At 38.7% G+C, this 23,686-nt stretch overlaps 1 protein-coding gene across 1 annotated transcript; it reads right to left on the bottom strand.

Moving 5' to 3' along the window:
* Positions 1-886: 886 nt before the first annotated feature.
* On the bottom strand, positions 887-23,256 carry zbtb34 (zinc finger and BTB domain containing 34). Its single transcript, XM_055167673.2, has 2 exons — positions 23,106-23,256; positions 887-8,634 (listed from the first exon to the last, which is right to left on the bottom strand). The coding sequence occupies exon 2, from the start codon at positions 8,598-8,600 to the stop codon at positions 7,086-7,088; it is 1,515 nt and encodes a 504-aa protein (XP_055023648.2). The 5' UTR covers positions 8,601-8,634; positions 23,106-23,256; the 3' UTR covers positions 887-7,085.
* Positions 23,257-23,686: the final 430 nt, after the last annotated feature.

Genomic DNA, 23,686 nt, shown 5'->3' with positions numbered 1-23,686 from the left:
TTGAAATAATAATATATATATCTATATATGTGTGTATATAAATTATATATATATATATATATATATTAATAATGACATTATTGCATTAAGACGCACATTTGCTTTAACACAACGGTATTTAGTTTGTAATAATAATGAGAAAACGGTAATTACTGCATACCCATGAATAACATTACTGCTAATCTATATTGCATATTGCTAGTTTAAGTAATAGCATATTTTCTGTACATGTGCTCCATCTAGTGGAAAATGGCTGTCACAGCACAACTCCCAATACTGTACTACTACTGCATATTACCTAGTGTGTGACATAACATTATGACCACCTGCCTAAAATTATGTATAGGTTCCTCTTTCGCAAAAAGCCCTGACCCACTAGACCTTTTTATCTGAACCAGCATTCCCTTTTTCAGCAATTTCAGTACAGTAGCTTGTCTGTTGGATCGGACCACACAGGCCAGCCTTCGCTCCCCACGTGCATCAATGAGCCTTGGCTGCCAATGACCCTGTCGCCGGTTCACCGCTTTTCCTTCCTTGGACCACTTTTGATAGGTAATGACCACTGCAGACCAGGAACAACTCACAAAGATGCAGTTTTGGAGATGCTCTGACCCAGTTGTCTGGCCATCACAATTTGGCCCTTGTCAAAATCATTTGGATACTTACGCTTGCCAATTTTTCCTGCATCTAACTTTGAGGATAAGTGTAAATGATGTGTTAGAAGCAGGAAAAATGGGCAAGCGTAAGGATCTGGGTAACTTTGACAAGGCCTTCACGTGTCAGGGCTGTTTTGGTGGCCAAAGGGGGACTTAAACAATATTAGGCAGGTGGTCATAATGTTATGGCTGATCGGTATATATATATTCAGTTACCAGACAAGAGACAGTTTGCCAAATCAGCATCTTTATTGTACAAACAAATGCATTTTTATCTATTGACATTTCTTTGTATCATAAAAAAGCAATATACAAGCTTTAATAACGAAAATAAAAAGCAGCGCAGAATGATTATGAGTAAAATATATCATTTGAATAAATATAATTGTATATTTCATGCTATAAAATAAAATTCATAAATGGCGAGTTAATTGTTACAGCATTAGCGTCAGCTTTATGTACTTCATAGTTATATAAAACAGTAGAGTTTTGAGGTTCACAGTTGAATTGTGAGGTTGTACGTATAGTGGATGACAGAGAGTCGGACAGAGTGCTACTTTAATAAGAGCTAAAGATCTTCTGTATTCCTCTGAGCTGAACTCTGCAAGTCTCATGCATTCGGAAAGCAAGAACGGAAACATTAAGGTGCATCTTACTGCACCTTTGAGGCATACTGTTTTTTGGGAACCAATGACTGAGGAATTGTTTCCCCACCTGAAGTAAAAGTGCAAGCTTATTTTTGGACACACAAAAATCATTGCATATCCAAAATGGCATTAGTTGTACTAGTAAACCCTGAGTTCTACTTTTTCTTGTTGCCATTTCACAGATACATGAGAACTACAGGCTCACAGCATTAAAAAAAGTTAACGTTACAAATGTTGCCTCTCTGGCTTGTAATTGGCCAGTTTTATCTCCAACCTATGCATCAAGGAGAAGATCTTTAGCACACAAAATAGCAGCAGGTTCTCTCGTCCAAAGATCCCTTTCGTATTTGACACTGATAAAGAATTCCACCAAAGTCACTGAGGTGGCAGGTAGATGATCGCAGACACACAAACGCATGTATCTGCATTTAATGAAAAATAACCACAAACAATGTGGACTATGATTACCACAAAAACAACAAACCGCACCCAAGAAGCATATCCGCCCAACCCATCCAAATTTTTACAAAAATGTATATATATATTTTTTTCCAAAATAAAAATCCTCTCCTGCTCATGAACTCCCTGACACCCTGAATACACTTACTGAGACATAGTCCTATACTGCAATCTGAGAGGCAGACGTATTAATGGAAAAACTGCTCTTACAAAGGTTATTGCTTTTGCTTATTACACAGTGGAGACATGTTGGAAGTTGATAAGCAATGGAAGACTTTTTTTAATATCTCCAAGTATATATATATACATATATATCAGTGTTCATAAACTACCTGAAGTAAGTCAGTATTAATAGTTAAAAAGGACCAGCTGCACAATCAAAAAGTAGTCCAACAGCCTATCCTGTAAACACTTCTATTTGATTACTGTGCATGGCACAAACAGAACTGGTTTTAATGTGAAGAGAATGAGTGAATATGAGCCATGAGTCTCTAGTAGACGCTCTCTAGACGCTATTAGTACAATTCATAAAATCATTAACAAGTGTATGTTAACCCCTATATCACAATTTAACATCTTTTTGATTAAATTATTTAAAAACCTGACCAGTTGTAAAGCACCATTACAGGGAAACACATCCCAAGCAATAAAATATTTGAGGCTTTATGAGTCCCATAAGTTGGGAGTATTACATGGTAAATCAATCCCTTATGGAATACAATTTTATCAACAACAAAAAAATAATAATCATTAAGGTCTCTATAAGGTTATTTTTAAGTGCATGCCAGATGAAGAAAATCTCTGTTTTAAGTTTTAAGACAAAAACAAATGATCTTCTGTATTTCCATAACAATGTGAAGGGCACCATGCAATTCTACCTTAGCAGTAAGTGGGCCGGCATGCAATTTCCTAACCCCCCATAGACATCAAACAATATATATGATATAGAGATCTGCTAACCTGAAAGTGTCATTATTCCAAGACTACTATAGCCAGGCAAAAATCAACAAAAAACTACTTTTTATAGAAGAGGAAGCTTCTATATTTTGAAGCCGTCTGATTGTCCCATTTTATTTTAGTATATTATCCTGCTGTCAAAACTGCATAATGCTTCTGATGCTAAATCTCTGTTGCTTTATTTATAATATCAATGCATATCAATCCCCTGCAAATGGGATGTCCCCAGGTAACAAAAAACTTACTCAAAATCAAAACTATACAAGGAGAACCCTTACGACCTAATTAATCGACATGTTACTTTATAAACATTACCATTAGGTCAATATTCAAAAGCCCAGACTACACCGATACATACATAAAAACAAATTTCCCTGTTTTTGCAGAATTTCTTAATCTCATTCCCATAACCTGTAAGGTACACCGAAAGAAAAATAGTACCTACTGTAGCTGTCACTGGGGCAGCAACCTTAAAAAAGGTCCTTATATGTACAATTTTGGTACAGATATGTATACATTTGGTACCAATATGTACCATAATAAACTCTTTAGGTACAAACGTGTACTTTTTAAAAAAGGGTACCACCACAGTGACAGCTAGGGGCCATTTTTTTCCTGACAGTCTATGTGTGTCACATAGTAGGGATGCATAACGATTAATTGTGATCAATCTATAATATAGCAGAATAAAAGTTTTGTTTACATCATGTGTGTGTGTGAACTGTGCACAACAACTCTGCATAGACAAATGCACACACATATACACCGTATTATCCAGACTATATGTCGCATCAGTCAAAAAAAATCTAAATTTTTTTATACATGCATGTGTGCATATTTATATATACATAATTATTATACACAGTTCACACACACACACGATACAAACAAAAACTTTTATTCTGCTATAGATTAATCGCGATTAATCGTTATGCATCCCTATCACATAGCCTTTGTTTCACGGCAAGGCACGGGTTAAATCATATTTCAAACATTCTTGACAAAACACATCTGACTTCTCAACGCGTTCTTGCCCTCCTCTCTACACCACAAAACAACATCCGAAGCCTGTTTATCAAAAGCTAGACTTTACACTTCTCTTTGAAACACAATTTTAACAATATAGACCAGGATATGTCTATCAAATGACAACAAATACATTTCGTCCTTGTGTGTGACAGGTTTCAGAGCAAACATGTGATGGGGGATATGACAAAGAACCATTCACGTTTCTGAAAGAGATTTGTTGGACTTGGTTTTGGTCTCTCTCTCTCTAGTCGGCTGTGCAGCGTACTACTTCACAAACCCGTCACAATTTTTGGTTTGCTCTTTGGTTAGAGGCCAAAGTCGTGTGCGCAATACGCAAGATGAAAGGCCTGGTTAGATATGATAGAGAAACAGAGCAAATCTAAACACATTCATGGCACAAAGCAGTCGGGATTACATGGTTTTAAATGATATGTGTCAACACCAAAAGATGCTCTGTCAGTAGTATAAGGACAACACATCTAATATTTTCTGCATTTAGCGTTTTGGCTTTTGTTAACTGGAATCACACAGTTACCAAATTTGGCTCATTGTTCGAAACTGCTGTGCATCATTTGTTAAAAGCTAAATATATTAAACCATTAAAGATGATTCGTGCACCCCTGCCAGTAATGCAAGCACGCAAGTGGATTTTAATGGCACGGATATCATTTACTAGAAATCATGAATTTGAAGAAACAGTGAGAGAAGTGGGTATGCGTGTCATTTCCTTCTGCTTTTATCAGTTAAATCATAAAGATATTCACTCAAGAATAAAAAAATCTGTTTTAACTTCAACTCTTTTAAAATGATGCACATGCCATTGTTTCTAAAACAGCATGCATATGCAGCGTTTTAAATTATGCTAGTTATGCATCTTTTCTGCATAAAAGCAATGTAAGTAAATGGTGACTCAGGCCCATATTATCCCTCTTTTGTGTTCCACCAGTTTGGTACGATATGAGGATGAGTAAATAATACCAAGCATTTCATTTTGAGTGAACTATTCCTATGGGGGACTTAAAAACATCCCGGGACCATCCTGGGGCCTACTAAGATCTTCTATATGATATAAGGTACTCATTGGCCCCATACAAGGCCTCATACTATTCAAGGTTGTTGTTGTTTTTTTAACTGAAACAGTGATGTGCATGTAATTTAAAACAAATGTGAAATGAGTAAACATTATACTACACAAACAAGAATGAGCACCATAATGGAAGTCATATTTAAATTCTCTACTTCACTTTTAAGCAAAAAGGTGTGACGCTGGCTGCATTTCACAGAATGAAGGAGGTGTCTTTATGGGATAAAACCGCAGTCTTTATACAAAGGGCAATCCTACTTATGCTAACTGAATGTACGAAGGGTGTGTTCAGGTATAAACTATTTCTAAATACTATGTCGGGAGAACTTGAAAGCACTTGAATCTGACAACCGGGCATGTTTAAATCTGTCTTAGCATCAAAATCTATTATTTAAATATATACTTCAGACTGGGAGGCAAATGAGAAATGAGCACTATAAAATATGAACCAAGTATATTGCTCACAAGGAAATACCAATTCTCTTTGAGATAACCTGAATGATCTATTAGAAAGATCCAAGACAGTGTGGCGATACGTCATAATCCCATCTATTTAATATTGGGATGTGACAATTCCTTTAATGAACTAGTCTTAACTAACCACAATTCAACAGAAAAAAGTGAGGTATGTTTTTTGCACTACTAACACCATAACAAAAACTGAAAGAAACAGATAACCGGCATCTAGGGTTTTCATTTCACAATACCAAATGTGTAAAATAGCTGTTTAATGTAGTTATTTTTCTATTGTAGTATGGAAACCAAATTGGGTGTATCTCTTACATATATAATATACCTCCATACCATTTATCATTCATAACTGCAGGAAGTCAATCTTAATAAATTATTAATTTCTATCTTGAAACACTGAACCTTTTGGTTGGTACAGATGCATTAAGTGCGAAAAGCAGGGGAGAGCTTCTTATAATCGCTGTCCAATTTAAGCAAAGCCTATACAATACTTAAAGCACTTTAAAGGCCGCTAAATACATTAAAAGTAGTTTAACAACTGACCGAGTAAGGAAACCAATGCAATAATACCCCCCCCCATCTTTCTAAGGTGGTATGGCCCCAAGGCAATTTCCACAATGTGCATGACTCCTGCACCTAAACATATATTTATATATAATTTTGAAGGTTTCATCTTTTGAAGGCACACCCTCCACATAAGCGCCAGGAAAAAACTAACTGCAAATGACTTGAAAAGATAAATGAAATGGCACCAAACTGATAGCAAACACATGAAGGCCAAAAAGTTGACATTAACACGTCTTGGGCTGCAACTTTAGCACTTATTTGTAACTATGCTTTGAACGTTAACGCTACACCGATACTGAATTGGATAGCACTATATGGATACAGATTGTGATTCTGTAATCACAATATCGCATTATTTAAAAGTATTTTGTACTGGATCCTTGATCCTGTAATACACACCACAGGTACACCTTGTAGTAGCACTTTCACCCAGACATAGATAAAATGGCTGCTAAAGAAAACTGAACTAGAACAATTCAGAATTCATGTACAATCACTAAGGAATATATATAACTGAAGATGTTTTGTTCAAGGTTTTCACCACCGCATCCATTCAAACCCGGTGAGAACAAAACAAGAGTGTCTATCGAGATAAGCTTCTTCCGCTCCTTTTAGGTTCTTTGCTATGAGGTAAAACCTGGCTGGAGTTGACAAGAAGCTAAAAAATACTGTCCAGTATGAGTATGTTGAGGTTGTATAATGAGGTTGTATTATGAGGTATTGAACGGATGTGTCACAATTAGCCTTGCACTGGCAGAAAAATCATTCCTTGTGAGTGAGTGACCTACAACGGGCCACATGTGCAAAAATAGGTCAGGTAAAAGCGTGATATGACAAGTGTCTCATCTGAGCTTTCACATTATTCGTTATTGCAACATGCCTATATTACTCTGTAAATATGTTGAAAAACATGGAAATATATATATATATATATATATATAGAGAGATATATAAAAATGTGATAAAACTCTCAGGAGGCCTTGAATACACAGATCGTCTCCCCTGTTATTTGTTTCCCCGATTATAGGACTCCTTCCCTTTGAAAAACTCCTTAAAAACATTCTCTTGATCTTAGTCCTGTGAAGAACTTCCACAAAAATGGACGAGTAGAAAATGCGCAAGGCAGGTTCACTATTTCTTGTCATTCTTTAAAAACAGATGAGCTTAATCTTGAAAAGATTTATGCCAAACACCCAAACAAATGAGGCGTATTTCTCAATAATCACATTTGGACGCAGGGGCTTCTTCTGGACTACACTTGCCACTTTCTTCACTTGCGTTTTTAGTCGACGCATCATCATCAACGTATGCTGCTCGGTAGGCTACTTCGCCCTCTGAGGCGTCCTCTTGCTCCCCCCTCTGGCCATCAGGTGCCTCTGCCAGCAAGTCCGTGTGATTGTTGACTTCTGTGCCGGAGATCATGTGCTTCTTGCGCAAGTGCTGGTTGAGTGTGCCTTGGAAAGGGAAACATTTGCCACAGATCTGGCAGTTGAAGGGCTTGTTGTCCGTGTGGCCGCGGATGTGGTATTCTAGCTGATCTTTGCGAGTGTACTTCTTGCCGCAGAACTTGCAGACGAAGGGCGTTATGCCCATGTGCAGACGCATGTGGCGGTCCAGACTGCCTTTCTGGTTGAAGGACTTGCCGCAGTAAATGCAAATGAGGCGTTCGTTGTAGGGGTACCACTGGCCACGAATACTTCGCTCCCGTACATCGTTCTCAAATCCGGTTGCCGCTGCAGCTCCATCGCTTTCTTCGGCCCCAGGCTTGAGTTGCGATAGCAAATCAGCTGGAAGAGGCACGGGACGTTTTGGCCGGGCGCGACCACCACGGACGCTGCTGAGCAAGGAGCGAGAGGGACTGGAGGAACTCAGGCTGACGAAACATGGTGAAGGCAGTGCAGAGTAGGTATATCCGGCAGAGGGATGTATGGGCCCGTAAGATCCAACGCTAACAGCTAGCACCTGCTCGCCATCCACTAGCTCGGTGTGGTAGCCATCATCACCTGCCGACGAGCTGTCCGAGTAACTGGGCCGTTCCCCTTTCTCTACCTTGATATGGATGTCAGTCACTTGCCCATCCTTTCCTATGAGTTCCACCTGTTCTGATTCAACCTCCATGGATGCCTCCTGCTCAGAAACGCCATCACTGCTCGCCCGGTCTGACTGTCCTTCCTCCACTTGCTGCAACACCCCCTTACTTGAATGATTCTGGCGTGAATAGTAGGGTGGCGAAATCTGCGTTGGGTTTACAAAAATACCTCTGTCTTTTATACCATTGCATACAGCCCTTGAGGTGGCGCAATCGCTGTCCGGATCGGTTTCTCCAGGCGATGGGATGCTGATCTTAGAGTGAATGCCCTCGAGAATCTGTGTGCATTTGTCTATCACAGCCTGCATCTGGAGGAAGCTGGCAGCCGTGAGGAAACTGATGACGTCGCGCAGGCGCAACGCCATATGGCCGGTGTAGCAGAAGGCCAGCAGCTGTTCGAACACTTCAGGGCTCTTGATTACCGATATGGAGAGGCCACTCATCGTGCCCAGCGCAGAATGATCGCGGAAGTACGGTGAACTGGCGGCCAAAACGGCCTTGTGGGCACGGAACGGCTGGCCCTGAATGTGGACGATGATGTCACACAGCTTGCCCTGGAGACGGAGCTCATTGAGCTGGTTAAGGACGGTGTTGCTGAACTCGGGTACATCAAACTCTATGAGGCTGCCGCAGTCCTCCATGACTCATTGACGTCTCTCCTAGTTTGTAGAGAACCTGAAGAGAAAAACAAAAACGGATGTAAGAAAAAGTATCAAAGTTACAAAAAATACATATCTTTTAGTACTTGAGTCACTTATTTGCAGTTATACGCAATAATAATGTACAATGTTTTTGTTTTAATGCACTCATCAAATTAATTAATAGGATCTTTGCAGCAAAGCTAAAAGAAAGGTGCCTTACACAACAAATGTATATTAGCAACCAGGGCTACCGCTTCTATAGCCAAATTTACACTTTAAAGGAACTGTATGTAATATTGACCTCTTCCAGCTAAACTTGGTCAAATCAAAAACCCGCCACAGAACTTCAAAAGTATTTAACTGGCTATAGCATTGTTTTTCAGAAACATTTTAAGGTAACATAAAATATTTTAGGTGAAAAACCTTCAACTCTTAAAAACAAACAACAAGAAGCCTTTGGAATATTGGTGCAGGATTTTAGTCAGCTTGCTTACTGTCTGCCCACACGTCACCAGGTTTTTTTACACATGAGAGCAAACATTATATGCTAAACAAAGTTGTACTATGCCAACGTAACATTTACACGAGAAAGCAAACTTGATGCACAGAACTAACAGGCCAAGCATTCACTCATTGAAGACCATTTGCTGACCAATGCACTTTATCTTAAAATAGAGATATATTTTAAAAACATTTATTTACATGCATTTGGCAGATGCTTTTATCCAAAGAAACGTAGACTGCATTCAAGCATTACATATTTTACAGGGCTCAACATTAACACTTGTCCAAGACAAGTGAATTTTTGGCGAGTGAAAGATAACTTCACAAATTATGACATAGCTATGACAATGATGTAAGGATTTTTTAAAGTTATTTTTTGCCCATTTTGCCTTTATTTTAACAGTGAGTGAGGAGAGGACAAGAAAGTACAGGGAGGAGATAAGGGTATAGAATCGGCAAATGACCACAAGCTGGGAATCGAACTTTGGTCGCCAAAAGTGCGAAAGCATCACATGTCGGAGCTCTGGCCACTACACCATTGGCTCTGACTTATTTAATTATTCTCAATTATTCATTTCAGCATCTATAGCTATATTCATTGTGAGAACTGGTTAATCCACACAAGACAATTTATATACAAGTATACCGAAGTACCCGGAGTAAACCCACGCTGACACAGGAAAAACATGCAAACTTCTTCGAACCGGGGACCTTCTGAGACTCTTTGCAATGTAAGGATTAAAGCTTTGATTTCTGACCACTGTTTACGATAAAGACATACAGCATGACAGTAACTTTTTTAATTCTGTCAGGACTCAGTACACATTAACCGTTTAAAAATCACATTGCATCTGCACACATTTACATGTCATATTGCATCACTTAACTAACAACGCCTATTAGGGTTAGACAAAATCATAACTTATATTTGCATATTCTCTTTTGGGTAAACGTTTGAAAACGTTTCTAAATATGCAAACTGTTCAGTTCAAACCCCTGCTTTGAATTTGCATGCTTTGAATTCCACATGTTTGATGCATCAGAATTTACATTCACTGTTATGCATTAAAGCTTGATAGGATGCCCTGAATTAACTATAATTTAGTCAAGGTTAAATAAGGATTTGAACAGGATGTAAAGTTTAATCTCGCTGAGGTTAAGAAATGTTTCCACATAATTATTACAGTATAACAAGTAATGATTTAAATATGCACAATATTATTGCATATTTTAAGGCATATCTTTAAGCTACATTCAAACAAAAAAATAGAAAAACAAAACAAAAAGCCTTTGTTTAAATGTAGCTTAAATAAATTGATTGCAACCACTTACCTTTAAAAAATTGAGTAAATTAAAGCTCACATAACACATGCTGTTTCTGCATTTCTGATGTTAATCTGGAGTACCTATAGAGTAGTATGACATCCTTTATATCTCCGAAGAGTTTTTAGTTTAATCAGATTTATAAAAGAAAGATTAGCTTTACCGAATCTTTCCGATAACGGACGAAAAAATGAAGAAGGAGGAGTAACTACCGCGGGTGGAGCGAGTACGAGTCATGCAACACAATACAACACTGTTTAATTTATGATTCACTACATGTTCGTGTCATTTATATAATATACACGCCCCTATTTCCAACATAAGACAGAAGTCTTACTTACCGCATGCAACTCATAACCCGGTTTGGAAACTGGGTTGCATCAAACACACACGCAAAACTCCGCTGCTACCCCCGAAAATAAACTATATCCATTGTTTTCATACGGCTGGCTTTCTTTTCCTTTCAGTCATCCAAAAACACACTTCTTCTTTCGTGCCATTGTTGAGTTTTGAAATTAAACAAAGCTGTGTCGCGTAATAAGATGTTTGCAAGTTGTAGCGTCTCCTGCTGATTGACGGGTGGATTGGCGGGGATTTCAGAGGGAAGTGCACATACAAAGAAGTGATACGTATAGAAAACCCCTGAAATGTCAGTTGGACCTGTAATCAAAAAAAACTTTCCGAAACTTGTACGAACCCTGGCGAAGTGCATTCGGCACAGAAATACTCTGTAACACGCCCAAATGCTTTTTTGACACTTTGCCTACGTTTAGCATGAGGAAACAACTCTATACCCATGTTAATAAGTCAGAATGCTTGAAATACCATTGAACCCCCCCCCCCCTTAAATGAATATTTTTTTCAGTGTATTGTATGTCATTTCAGAAGGGCTGTAGTTCATTACTTTTTACTTAGTTAAAAAAAATAATCATAAATAATAAATGAAGACAAGAGCACTTTAGAGACTTAAGAGACACTCCACCTAAAGGACAAAGACACCCTGTGGCTGCTTATCAAATGCACCTGAGAAAACAAGTGCAGGTACACCTCTCTGATGCATTACAGTGGTCTACATTGCAAAACTGGCTAAGTATGTTATCTTTAGTCCAGAGCAAAGCCTAAAAAGCTAGACAATAACCTAATGAGTTATTCATGTGCATCTGATTCATTGTGTGCACCATTAGAAGATCTAGTGGATGCATAAGCAAAAACAATCAGAGTAAGAGTAATATACCATTATAATTGATATAAGCTAAAGTACAAGGTAAGTGGGCAGCAGTGAGCAAAAAGCGTTATCTGCACAGTATACAAGCTGCATTAACATGCTTATTCCTCTTAGCTCCCATTTGAGATTCTTCTTTCCTGATTCTACTTAAGCTTCATCCAACTCTAAAGTCTTTGCCTCTCACTCCCTTTTGATGCAATGTGAACTGTCAGCAACTGGGAAAATATAAACATTTTCTCCAACTGGCAGGACTTGCTGAGGCACCCGTCTTAACGCCCATATGCTGTCATCATGCTATCGCTAAAAGAACGAAAATGGGAAAGGTGGGACGAGATGACTCACAGAAACACCAGAATATTATGAATATTGTGTGTTTTAACAGCAATTGCATTTTTGTTATTCCCCCTTGTCTCACACAAGTTGTAAAGACCACAAAAACAAAACAGAGATGTTTTAAAGTTAGTATCTTTCAATGAATCTGTTCAGTGATTTAAAACTTGTACATCAAATATCCATGTAAATCTCCATGTGGCATTTTTCTTAAAACATGTACATAATTACTATTTGTATGTGCTGTTATATTGCTACAGATGAAAGATATTTGAAGTAACCTATTAAATATGTAGTGAACAGCGGATAACAAGGCATTCCAGTGCACCTCCTCAACTGCCATGTTGAAGAATGGTTCCCTACATCGGAATTGGATTTCGGTGAGTTAACGTAAACCCCATTCACACAGACCTTTGATCCCAGAAAATACCCGTAAAATTGCCAGACAAGCGTCTGTGTGAACACAAACTTGTCCCGTTAATCTTCTGGGACCGTTGCCGGAAAGAGGACCTAGTCAGATACACGGATAACCCTCGGTGTTAACAAGAAGCCGAAAGAATGCCGTAATGGGCGTGTCGTAGTAAGGACGCGCGCATCATCACAACAAAAGTTATGGTTCAGCTCCTTAAAACGAGAGATAACATGCATATAAACATTCACAACGAGAAATGTTGCAAACTAGATTGAAGCAGTTAATCAGGAAATGATAAATGAGACGCATAAACAATGACGCACGTGCCGTAGTGTGGATGCGCGTGTCATGGCAACATGAAGTTGGTTCAACTCTTTAAAATGAGGGATTTACAACATTCGCGACGAGAAATGTCAGCAAACTGGACTGAAGCAGATATCAGGTAAGTTAGCTCGTTACTTACTGCGTTGAAACGGAGATCATTCAGCAGCATAAAAGAATATCGCGTCACGTGCTCATTTGAGCTATAATAAACGAAAATACCTGCGCGTCATCCCAACAAGATATATCGTTCAGCTCCTCAAAATGCGGGTTTTAAATGCATATAAACAATCACGATGAGATATGTCTGAAAACTGTATTAAAGCAGCGATCAGGGAGCTCGTCAAATATCCACTCTGAAGCCGAGATCATTCACCAGCATTAGAACGGCGCGTCACACGCTCCTTTATAATCTTATCATAAACAAAAATGTCTGGAGCCCTGTTTTCATTGCATTAAAGTTAAATTACTGAACCTACCTGTAAACATAAGAGTCTGATAAAAAAAATGCTCATTTACAAAAAAGTAATTAAATGCACGTTATGAACAACTCCAACTCATAATGATTTTAGATTGATAAGGACTTCCTACTGACCAAATGCCATAGTACACGCACAAGCTGTGCATGAAACAATGAATCGCAGCCCTGCGATTCAGAATCGATTTCAGACAGGCATTTTTAATGGGACACGCGATTTAATCGTTACATCCCTAGTGGTGGCGGAAGTTAACAGTAGGGCTGAAACGATTCATCGAGTTACTTGATTTACTCGATTCAAAAAATTCCTCGATGCAAAAATTCTGCCTCGAAGCCTCGTTAAATTCCTATGACGCGCACTACACGCACCGATATCTGATTCACACGGAACGTTGTTCAATGTTCAGGAAGCACGTCATAGCGTGTGGTACATTTTGAATTTAGTTTGCGCGATGGCGGAGCGAATATGTCCATAAACGGAAGAGAGAGAACGTCTAAAGTTTGGGATCATTACATTATCATTACATTCAGCATCTGAACCGAAAACATCCACTGCTGTTTCACCAAGCGTTGATGAAACAAGGTAACGTAGCTTCTGCTGATTTTAATCCCATACTGTATTTGTAGCGATGTCGTTATGCGGTTTGACTAGATATGATGTTAAGCTTTGATGTTTTTAAAGGTGACATAGATTGATTGAACGATGTGACATGTAGACAAAAAAATTTTTGTTTGGGTCTGTAATGCCTTAGAAGCTTCCTAAAAACCTCTCTGAGATAGCTCTGTTAGGGTGGGGGATTTTAAACAAGTGGTTTTGCACCTATTTAGCTCCCCCTACTTGCTTAACTTGCAATCTCATTACTGATTGGCTGACTTTGCTGCCACTCAAAAAATGTAGCCAATTATTTTAAAGTGGAGGGGCAGTTAGATGCCTGTTATGTCATAAGCATCAGTTTTTCAGATTGGGCTGTTTTCTGGCTGACATTTCTAAAAGAGGAATTTTATGAGACTGAGATGTTTAGCACTTTTTGTATGTTCGTGAATTTTTTCAGGTTTTTCATTCTCTGTCCCCTTTAAATAGTAAACGTATTCACGTTCAATTGCAGGAGAGTATAGCTTAAAAAAGAACCCCTTCACACACACGCATGCACTTTATAGGTGTGTGTACCAAAAAACGGCACCACAGTGCAATCATATATGGGCAACTTGTAATCTGACATATTTTGTTCAATAATAATAATCTTTGTATTATTGGAGTTTAGCATAAGTTATACTCTCACGCGAGTCAGACCGATCGCGCAATGCATCTCATATGCTTAAACATTTATGTAGCCACGCAACAATAATTTCAGCATGCATTCACTGTATACAGCGGTACGTGATGTTGTGATTTTTCGAACGGATTCTTAACCTAAAATGCACCGCAATGCAAGTGATGCAAACCAAATGCAGCGTTCTATTGAAAAGGAATGTATGTATTTCTGCCATACCAAAATGCAATGAAGCAACTGAACGTCTGACTGGGGTGACACTCTTCCTCACACACAGAACGCGTGCACACACACAAACACAAGTGCACGTGTGCGCGCATACACACAGGTTGTTACCATAGCAAATAGGCTCACCCCAGAAATGATATATTATATGTTAGTAGCCTAATGGTAAATGCTGCAAGTGTAGAAATTTACATAAACCAGATATTTACTTTGATGTCAGGTAGGGATGTAACGATTCAATTGCGATTCAATCGCGGTCCTCATTAAAAATGCCTGTCTGAAATCGATTCTCAATCGCAAGGCTGCGATTCTTTGTTTTATGCACAGCTTATGCCTGTATTACGGCATTTGGTCAGTAGGAAGTCCTTATCAATCTAAAACCATTATGAGTCAGAGTCGTTTATAACGTGCATTTAAAAAAGCAACACTCAAAATCATTCAAAATATTCTTTATTATCATGAAAATACCTGAAACAATTTGAAGAACAGCGTATAAATATTCCTGTGTAGACATTTCTTGGAATAGCATTTGTAATGCTACTTCTTGTGTGGCACAAAGGGAGTTTCTGCATGAGAGCGCCCCCTGGCGTTCGGATGTGCCCGGATTTCACCGTAATTCATTCAAATTTATTCATTGAGAAAATGCGCATTTGCACGATTAATCGTTACACCCCTAATGTCAGGGCTAGACTACAGCATGAAACCTGTTGTGCATATTAATAAATTAAAGTGTTTAATTGTTGGCACTGGCACTTATAAACACTAAATGAGTAAAAATTGAAATAAATAGGCTTATTTTTTAGAGCCAAATACCTCTGTTTTTTTTTTTTAGAAATAAAAGCCAAATGCTTGAACATTTTACAGCCACATCATTTTCGTTATGCATTATTTGTCGTGGTTGTTTAAAAACACATACCGAATTTTTATCCGATTACTCGATTAATCGATCGATTTAGTGCTAGATTAATCGATTACAAAAATAATCGATAGCTGCAGCCCTAGTTAACAGTTCCTTGGTACAACCAGACTGCACTTACTGTCTCCTGTGTGTTAGGGGTTAAAGTGTCCTTTTTAAAGTTTCTGGTAATAGGACAGTTAACAGCAAAAGATCGCTCACGCTTTAATATTTGATTGACAGGACAGCTAACTCTGTGGTTGCCTAGCAATATAAAAAGCCACACCCTTATAAAAAGCCAATATAAAAAGCACCCCTTGCATTTCCAAGCGTTTAAAACCTGTTTGGTGTGATTAGCCTTTTAGAAAAAAGCAGTTGGGATAAAACAATGTGTACATAAAAGAAGAAAATCAGGTTTTATCTCAGTATCATCTCCTTTACAATCACATACACTGAGACAAGTTACAGAAAGGTTGTCAGTCAATGTTATGAGAACCAAGCTGAATGTAAGTTTGACATATTGCCAGAGAATGTATACTCAGTTGATCTGATGAACTTAAGGGGACAAGCATGCTGGCTACGCTCCATGAAGATGGATTCACAAGTTTCTTCATGAGCATATGTCCTGAGGGGGATTTTATCATAGCTTTAAAATGATCAAAACTACTTCCTCATATTCCGAATTGCATAAGTAACAGACCATATACGTACAGTGAACGTATGGAATGACTTATCGTTATAGGAGTTTCTGTGTGATAGGGCGGCCACGTAAACAGTGGTATAAAAAATTCTGGCAGCAGCCAATGTGCATTTCAATGGGCTATTTTTTCTGCACCAAAGGGTTGTTCCAGTTAAAGTGATCCCTTCAAGAGTCACACTGGTTCACTGCGTGACACATCTTCACTTTAAGTTACTTAAATAGCAGGCAAGCAAGTATGTTTGTTTTAGAGTTATAATTTAGCAAAGAATTTAGTGCACCAAACCAAAGAAGATGAATAAGCTAAACACGATTCCGATTTTCTGTAGGTTTGACCTGCCGATACCAATTTTTGCCAATTCCGATTTCTTTCGAAGAACTATAATTGACCGTATATAGGCTACAAACAAAAATCTACTTTTCTTTAATAAAAAAAGATATAATATCATAAAATAAATGATCAGGCTCACTGACATTATGATAGATGTCCAAATATCAGTTGGACAGCTGTGGTTAGAAGCATAGTTCCTAGTTAGTATGACGCATAGACTTATGCTTTTTAACAAAATAAGCAAGCAACACGCAGTGCCTTTTACTTCAGTCATTCTAAATAGATACAAAGCCCATTTCATCTCTTTTAGCATGTGCACAGACCCACGAGCTTTAGGACCCTGAGGAATCTAAAGAAAACTAAAACATGACAACAAAAGCAGTTTTTAGATGCAATGTACATTATTTACAGCAATAATCTGACATTCAATCGATCTGAAGAGATTAATTAATACTTAATAATCTACTTCAACTATATTGTTGAATCAACATGGTTCAAACAAAGGATATGCGACAAAGTTGCTATTTTGTCGGGAAACAGTCATGACAAGCTAGTTAGATTCTCCAACTATGCATTATTCTAGGGTGGTTCAGCAGTGAGTTATGCTGTTGTTTGGGAAATGCACCTCTGAGCAGAGTCCTGCACATGAGCAGGTGATACGGGCAGGAATCAATATAGGCACGGCGTACTGCACGGATGGTTCAGGTCGTGGTCTTTATGCAAAATGGATCACGACCGTAACGTTATTGCTTGTGCAAGTGGCAACAAAAAGACTGTAACGGAATTGGAATGTTGTGAGACTGACTGGCCGGTTACCGGTCCGGCCGATCACCCGTAAAATCGGCCAATTCCGGTCTCTGGATGGTTGAACAGTGCATCTCTAATGTTTCTCATTTATCACATTATATTACCCAACCGAGATAAAACAGACAACAAACAACAGAGGAAGTAAACCTACATACAGTACCCAGAATCCCTAAACAGCATTAAAAATGAAAACTCCTGGATAACTCGGAAAACGTCTTCTACCGGTTCACTGAGCATTGCAGTTAAGACTGAAAAGTGCCATATCAGCATTGGCAAATGAACACTGCAGAAGGTCTGCTTCAAGATAAGCAGCTTTTAGCCTATTCTGCAAAATGAAAACCTAGTCCAGTAGTGCCAAAAATGCTTAACATGCAGAGTTTGGCAGGAGGAACTTGATAAAACCCACAAGGGGGGCAGCCAGGGTTTCTCAAAAACTTTGTGAGGAACTATTTTCAAGAAGTATCACGAGATGGCTAAGAAAACAATATGACTTTTCTCAGCAACACTTCGACTTAATGAGATAAAAGTTATTCTGAGTTATGCTAAGTGCCAAAAGCCAAACACACAAAAACTGGAGGCAAGAACCAAAAAAACAAAGTTTCGCTTTGAAAAGGCAGTATACATAGATATTCGCATGTATTTTTAGATCAATTATGATAATGTAGTATTCAACAGCTAAGCAGTAGCTGGCTCTCAAGGCAAACAAAAAATGGGTCAGAAGCTTTGCTACATACTCAGCCCCAGTCATGAGGTTACACCAAAGGAATCTTCAGTTCAAACACTATCGTAAAGCTCAGATCATAACAGGAGAGACCATAAAAAGGCCAACGTACATTAAGAACATAGTCTGTGCCCCTTCTGTGTACTAAAAGAAGCTCTTAACCATTGCAGACAAGCTAAGCTGAGATTCACATTGAGTCCAGCAATTTTGATGGCATGAAAGGAAGAAGGATACATAAAAGGGAAACTGCTGCACAAATTCAAAAGGATAATTAAGAATCGCTATAAAGGAATTGGCAAGGGAAATCAGCCAGGCTTCACATATCTACCAGGCATAATCAGAGTGGATAAAAATACCACCAAGTCAGCCTGTTTTGCTTCGGCTGTGCAGGTCAATGGCATCCTTTCATCCAGCCAAAGCTGCTCTCCATTGAAGCCCTCCAAGAGACAAGGAATACACAGCCAAAACCCACTGTTCCTGAACTGTGAGCTTTAGCCAAAATCTGTAGTTCAACATTCCAAAAAAATTCAACGAATACGCTCACAACTATGTCATTGGATTTAGAACAGGAGAAAATGCCATGTGTAAGATACAAAAATGCAAAAACCAGACAATCTCTTCTCTATTTCTGTTTGCTATAAAACTGCCATAACAGGGCCCTCCAACCAAAATGCTTTTCAATAGCTAATCTTAAAAAGAACCATGACCACGAACATGTAAGGTTTAACGAGTGCAAAGCAATAATGCCTGCTCATGCACATGGCTTAATTGGTTTGGCTCCGTCTGTTCTGACAAGCCTAGTTGGAAAACCTTCAGACTGGTTGGGAGGGACATTCGCGTTACCATAATGCACCTACAGACAGGAGCAATGGGCAAAATGTTTTGAAATCCACAATGAAGGCTATTTTCATGAATAGCAAACAATATCAATATTTAAACGTTTTCTATGAAGTAGGATAAATGTGTACATGCATGAGTCAAAGCCTCATGAGAGATGTTACAATCACCATTATTAAAACAGCCAGCGTATGATGAAAATAAATTCAAAGACAAGGTCTTCCTCCATGTTTGAAAATATACAGCTGCACAATGTGTGAGCTGGCTGGAAAGCTTACGTCTGGCCTCAATGCACATTTCTGGCACGGCTTCTGTTGCAAAGAAGGAGGGTCATATCAGATCATGCCAATATAGATTGCATTAGTCCCTTGCACACATACAATCTTTACTGGTAAATTGCAGTTAACAGATCATGTGTGAACAGAACCTTTCTGGTAAGTCAATTGTCAATTTACCAGTAAAAGAGGTTGTAAGATTACCAGTAATTGACTGGTATGATGTTATGTGTGAACAGGAAATAAGATTGCCGGTAAGAGCATGTAAGACATCTAAACATGCAGACAGCTTCGGGCCAATTATAACGTTCTGACAGATGACGCATTTACCCCCACGCTGTTTATGAACGTATCTCACCACCACACGCATGTTGCTTAACTCTTTCCCCGCCATTGACGAGTTATCTCTTCAATTTCCCTGCCAAGGGTGCTTCCTTGTTTTTACGTTAATCTGTAATTCCGCTATTATCCACTAGATGGTTACGCTCTTACCCAATTTAACTGAAGCAAAAACGAATTCATACTAGGGATGCTCCGATCGATCAGCCGATAATGCTTGCTATGTTTCTCAATGAATTACGGTGAAATGCCGCTACATCCAAAAGCCAGGGGGCGTTCTCGTGCAGAAACTCAAAATGCGCTGTAGACGAAGAACAATACACACGCAGCTGTGATGACCCGCAGCTCCATGAAATGGCTGAAGGATATATTTATATTGCTGTTCTTCAAACCTTTTCAGGTATTTTCATGATAATAAAAAATATATTTAATAATTATGTTTGACGAGTTTTGCTTTTTCAAATGCATGTTATAAACGACTCAAACTAACAGTGATTTTAGATCGATAAGGACTTACTGATCAAAAGCCGTAGTACATGAAATAGCTGTAATAAGATCGGCTGTCCGAGTCAGAATAGTGATCTGCAACGTATTATTAGTGGAGATCGGCATTGATCGGAGCATCCCTACTTCATACACACTTTAAACTCTGTGTATGTTTTGATCTTCATTCTGAATCTGAGCTCTAACAAAATTCCTGTACAAAAATGCAGTTATTTCATTTTTGTGCCTAAAATTTGGTATTTTTTAAGAACCCTAGTACCCTACCCATACTTAATAGGTTATTAAAAAAAAAGAACAAATGAAGGTAGGATGAAACTTTTTTTCCCGTTTTGTTTGTTTGTATGGAAGCAGATGGTCTGTTCTTTCATTTGATATATTTGTATGTTTATATATTTATTAAAGCTGCCGTCGGCAACTCTGGAGGATTGAGCAGTTTCCAAATGTTTACAATTTCATGTCCCTCCCCCACTACCTCCGAAGAAACCTCCCTCAGAGCACGTTCTCGTCAGCGCGTGTGCAAAAGTATTATTGTGAACGCATACTTAGCAAGAATACTTAGATTACTTACATAACACTCCGAAATACAATCAATGGTTGATAAAGCACAATTACCTGTTGAGAAGAAATGTGGCAAGCTCTGCATCCAGCTTGAAATCTCGTAGATTCCTTTCAAATGCCGGTCCGATATTGATCCTAGTTTTAATACGGTCACAGTCGCTTTCTAGCGTTGTTTCCTTCTTTTCATTGGTTGGTTTCCTAGCTCTAGTTGTTAACCGAGAAATCGGAAGTTTGTTACTGAAAGTTCTCTCCGCCATCACGCTGTTCAAACCAAAACAACTATGAATTCAGGCGGATGCACGTGATATTGTAACGCGCGCGAGGGGGATGGGGATCCGTGGCGCGTGCAGGTACTGTGATTGACAGGCAGATTTTACACAGCCCTGCGCTGATTGGACCAAATGAACCAGCCTGCGCTGATTGGACCAAATGAACCGGGAGCGGTGGATTTTTGCAAAACAAAAAACAGGCTCCAGGTGGAGCTAGAAGCGCGGGGTTTTTTCTTAAACAGTCTAGTTGATGTTGTTCTATCGGAGCATAGTGTTGGTTTCAGTGAATATGATCAAAAAATATGATAAAATAAGTTCCCGACCGCAGCTTTAAAGAACATTTTCCTGCAAGGCATTTTGTGAAACTTTTGTAAAAAAATCACAAAAAATGCTGACGGAGAATGAGTTTAAGTCGAGCACACCTGAAGTTATCGAGCACATCTCTTCGCCAAAGCTGTTTAAAACAGCTTACCATCTATTTGCCGAACTGTCCACGTTCTTAGCACACAGTCTGTGAAGCTTAATGTGTAAACATTGCCACCGTTCTAGATGAAGATTGCAACTGTTTTTCCCTACAGTTCAGTCTGAAGTCAATAAAATGTTGTTTGGTCAAGTGCAAGTGTCAGCATTTGACACAAAAGTGAAAACAGCAAAAATATAACGTCATAACCCGCCATTGTTTGCAACACAACACCGGTCTCGTGCGCATGGTGGTCTAGAGATAAATTCTGCTTTCTCACTGAGTTTACTGGTATTTTGGTACTGATATGTAAATGATCTCTTACCGATAAAAAGACGAACGTTGTTGCGCGCGTGCGTGCGTAGCAGATTTTTGTATGGTAAATTCATTCTGGTAGATTCATGGTAATTTACCAAAATTACTGTGTGAAAGAGACTATTGTCTAATCCGGTATCCCACTGAGAAAAATGCTGATATATTACCCAAATTCAATATACCACCTAGCCCTAACATCAAGAAACAATGTGAAGTCATTAAGCAGACATTTAAACTTATAAATGAACAATAATATAAGCAAGAGCAGAAGCTTACATGCAGATAAGTACATCACATCTAGTTTTAGTTTCACTATATGTAAACCATCAGCTAAAATGAAAATGTTTTACCCTATCTGCCCTGAATGAAACCCTGGTCTTTGGACCCCTGTTACCTATCTATTTATTATGTGTGGTGCAGATTTACTCCAAGGCAAGCACACCTCTTCTGTCACTAAAACTTTGTTGTCTTACGGATAATGATATAGACATAGACATATATAGACATAACAAAACACATACAAAATACACACTTGACTAAAATTGTAATTTTGCTTTAACGAAGAACCTGTTACAATAAAACTATACATACTACTTTAAATGCTTTAACTACTACTTCTTCTTAGTCTACTAAGTCTTTATTACATCAAAACAGTAAATTAAGAAGGATTTGTCTTACACTGAAGTGTGTAGGTTCAACATAGGTTGTAACAGAAACGAAAGTAACACGGACCCAAATGTATTCCCCTATACACGCGATCTGTTGTAATTATTATGAAAGATTAATAGTGAATTTCAAGATCAAGTTACGAACCAATCAAATGCCGTTTCACTTGACCTGCAAATATATCATTAACACAAATCAGTAACATCTCAACTGACATACTGGCTCACTCTCAAAACCTAGTGAGCTGCATAGACAGCATTTTAGCAACCATAGATTAGTTATTATAGGTACAAAAGCAGATCTTTCATAAGTAAGCGTAAGGAATGTACATAGTCCCGGCTCAGAAAATAAAGTTTGCCTTCTGCTTAAAAACTAACAGGCTTGAGGCAAACTGGCCCACTTGCTTATGATTGAGGGAAAGAAAAATGTGGAGGCTGGTAGCGTACACTGACTACATATCAAGGAAATAAACCTTTAAAAATCAAATCAAATACTTATCTAAGATAATAAACAGAAACTACGCTTGTTCCGATCAAATCTACGCTGAATAACTTACAGTTCAAACTCCCATATCGCATTTTTTCGCTAGCCAAGTTACTGCCAGGCTAGCCCGTACCAGAGCTGTCATGGAATGCTAGCAAGTTAGCCAGTTAGCTATATATATTTACATTAAACTGCGTCAAATTAAACACCAACTATGCCTGATCGAACACACGGCGCCGTTGATAATATCCCATCTCACCTTCTTTGCAGTCAAACGTCGCCCATTCCCGTGCACAGCGACTCGCGTTAGCTCCAGCCTGACCTCCTCCTTCCCCAGCTGTGCTGCTGCTGATCAGCCGTTGCTATTTTCCAGCTCTCTGCCCCACCGGAAGTGGACGTGCGCGCGGTCTCAAGAGGACGCGCTCTGCCTCGTGAGTTTCTTGACGTGGGTAGGATTCGCCCGGTAGATGATATAGAGATCAGCGCTTGTGCTCGACGCATCACTCACACTTTCATTGCAGTGCAAGGGTCAAGGTATGTTTAAGGATGTTAGCTCTGTTGTAATAATTTAGGAGAAGAGTGTCCAGTTTCCATGAAATGCGCGGTTATGGGCTAGCGTGGGAATGTAGTCTTGTCATTAAATAACTTTATTAAGGCCAGTTTGTAATTTTTAGGTTTTAAGTACATACATCTAAGCAGCAAGATAATTAAAAGTAAAATATACACTTTAAAAAATGTAAAAAAAATCTATCTTTATTGTTACATTTTCCTGTAAATAAATGCCTTATTTTAAGGAATAAAAAATAAACAGACGAGGCATTTATGGAGCACATGGAGAAA

Source organism: Misgurnus anguillicaudatus, chromosome 5 (genome assembly GCF_027580225.2).
Source record: "Misgurnus anguillicaudatus chromosome 5, ASM2758022v2, whole genome shotgun sequence".
NCBI lineage: Eukaryota > Metazoa > Chordata > Actinopteri > Cypriniformes > Cobitidae > Misgurnus > Misgurnus anguillicaudatus.
This window is presented reverse-complemented; position numbering and strand designations above follow the sequence as displayed.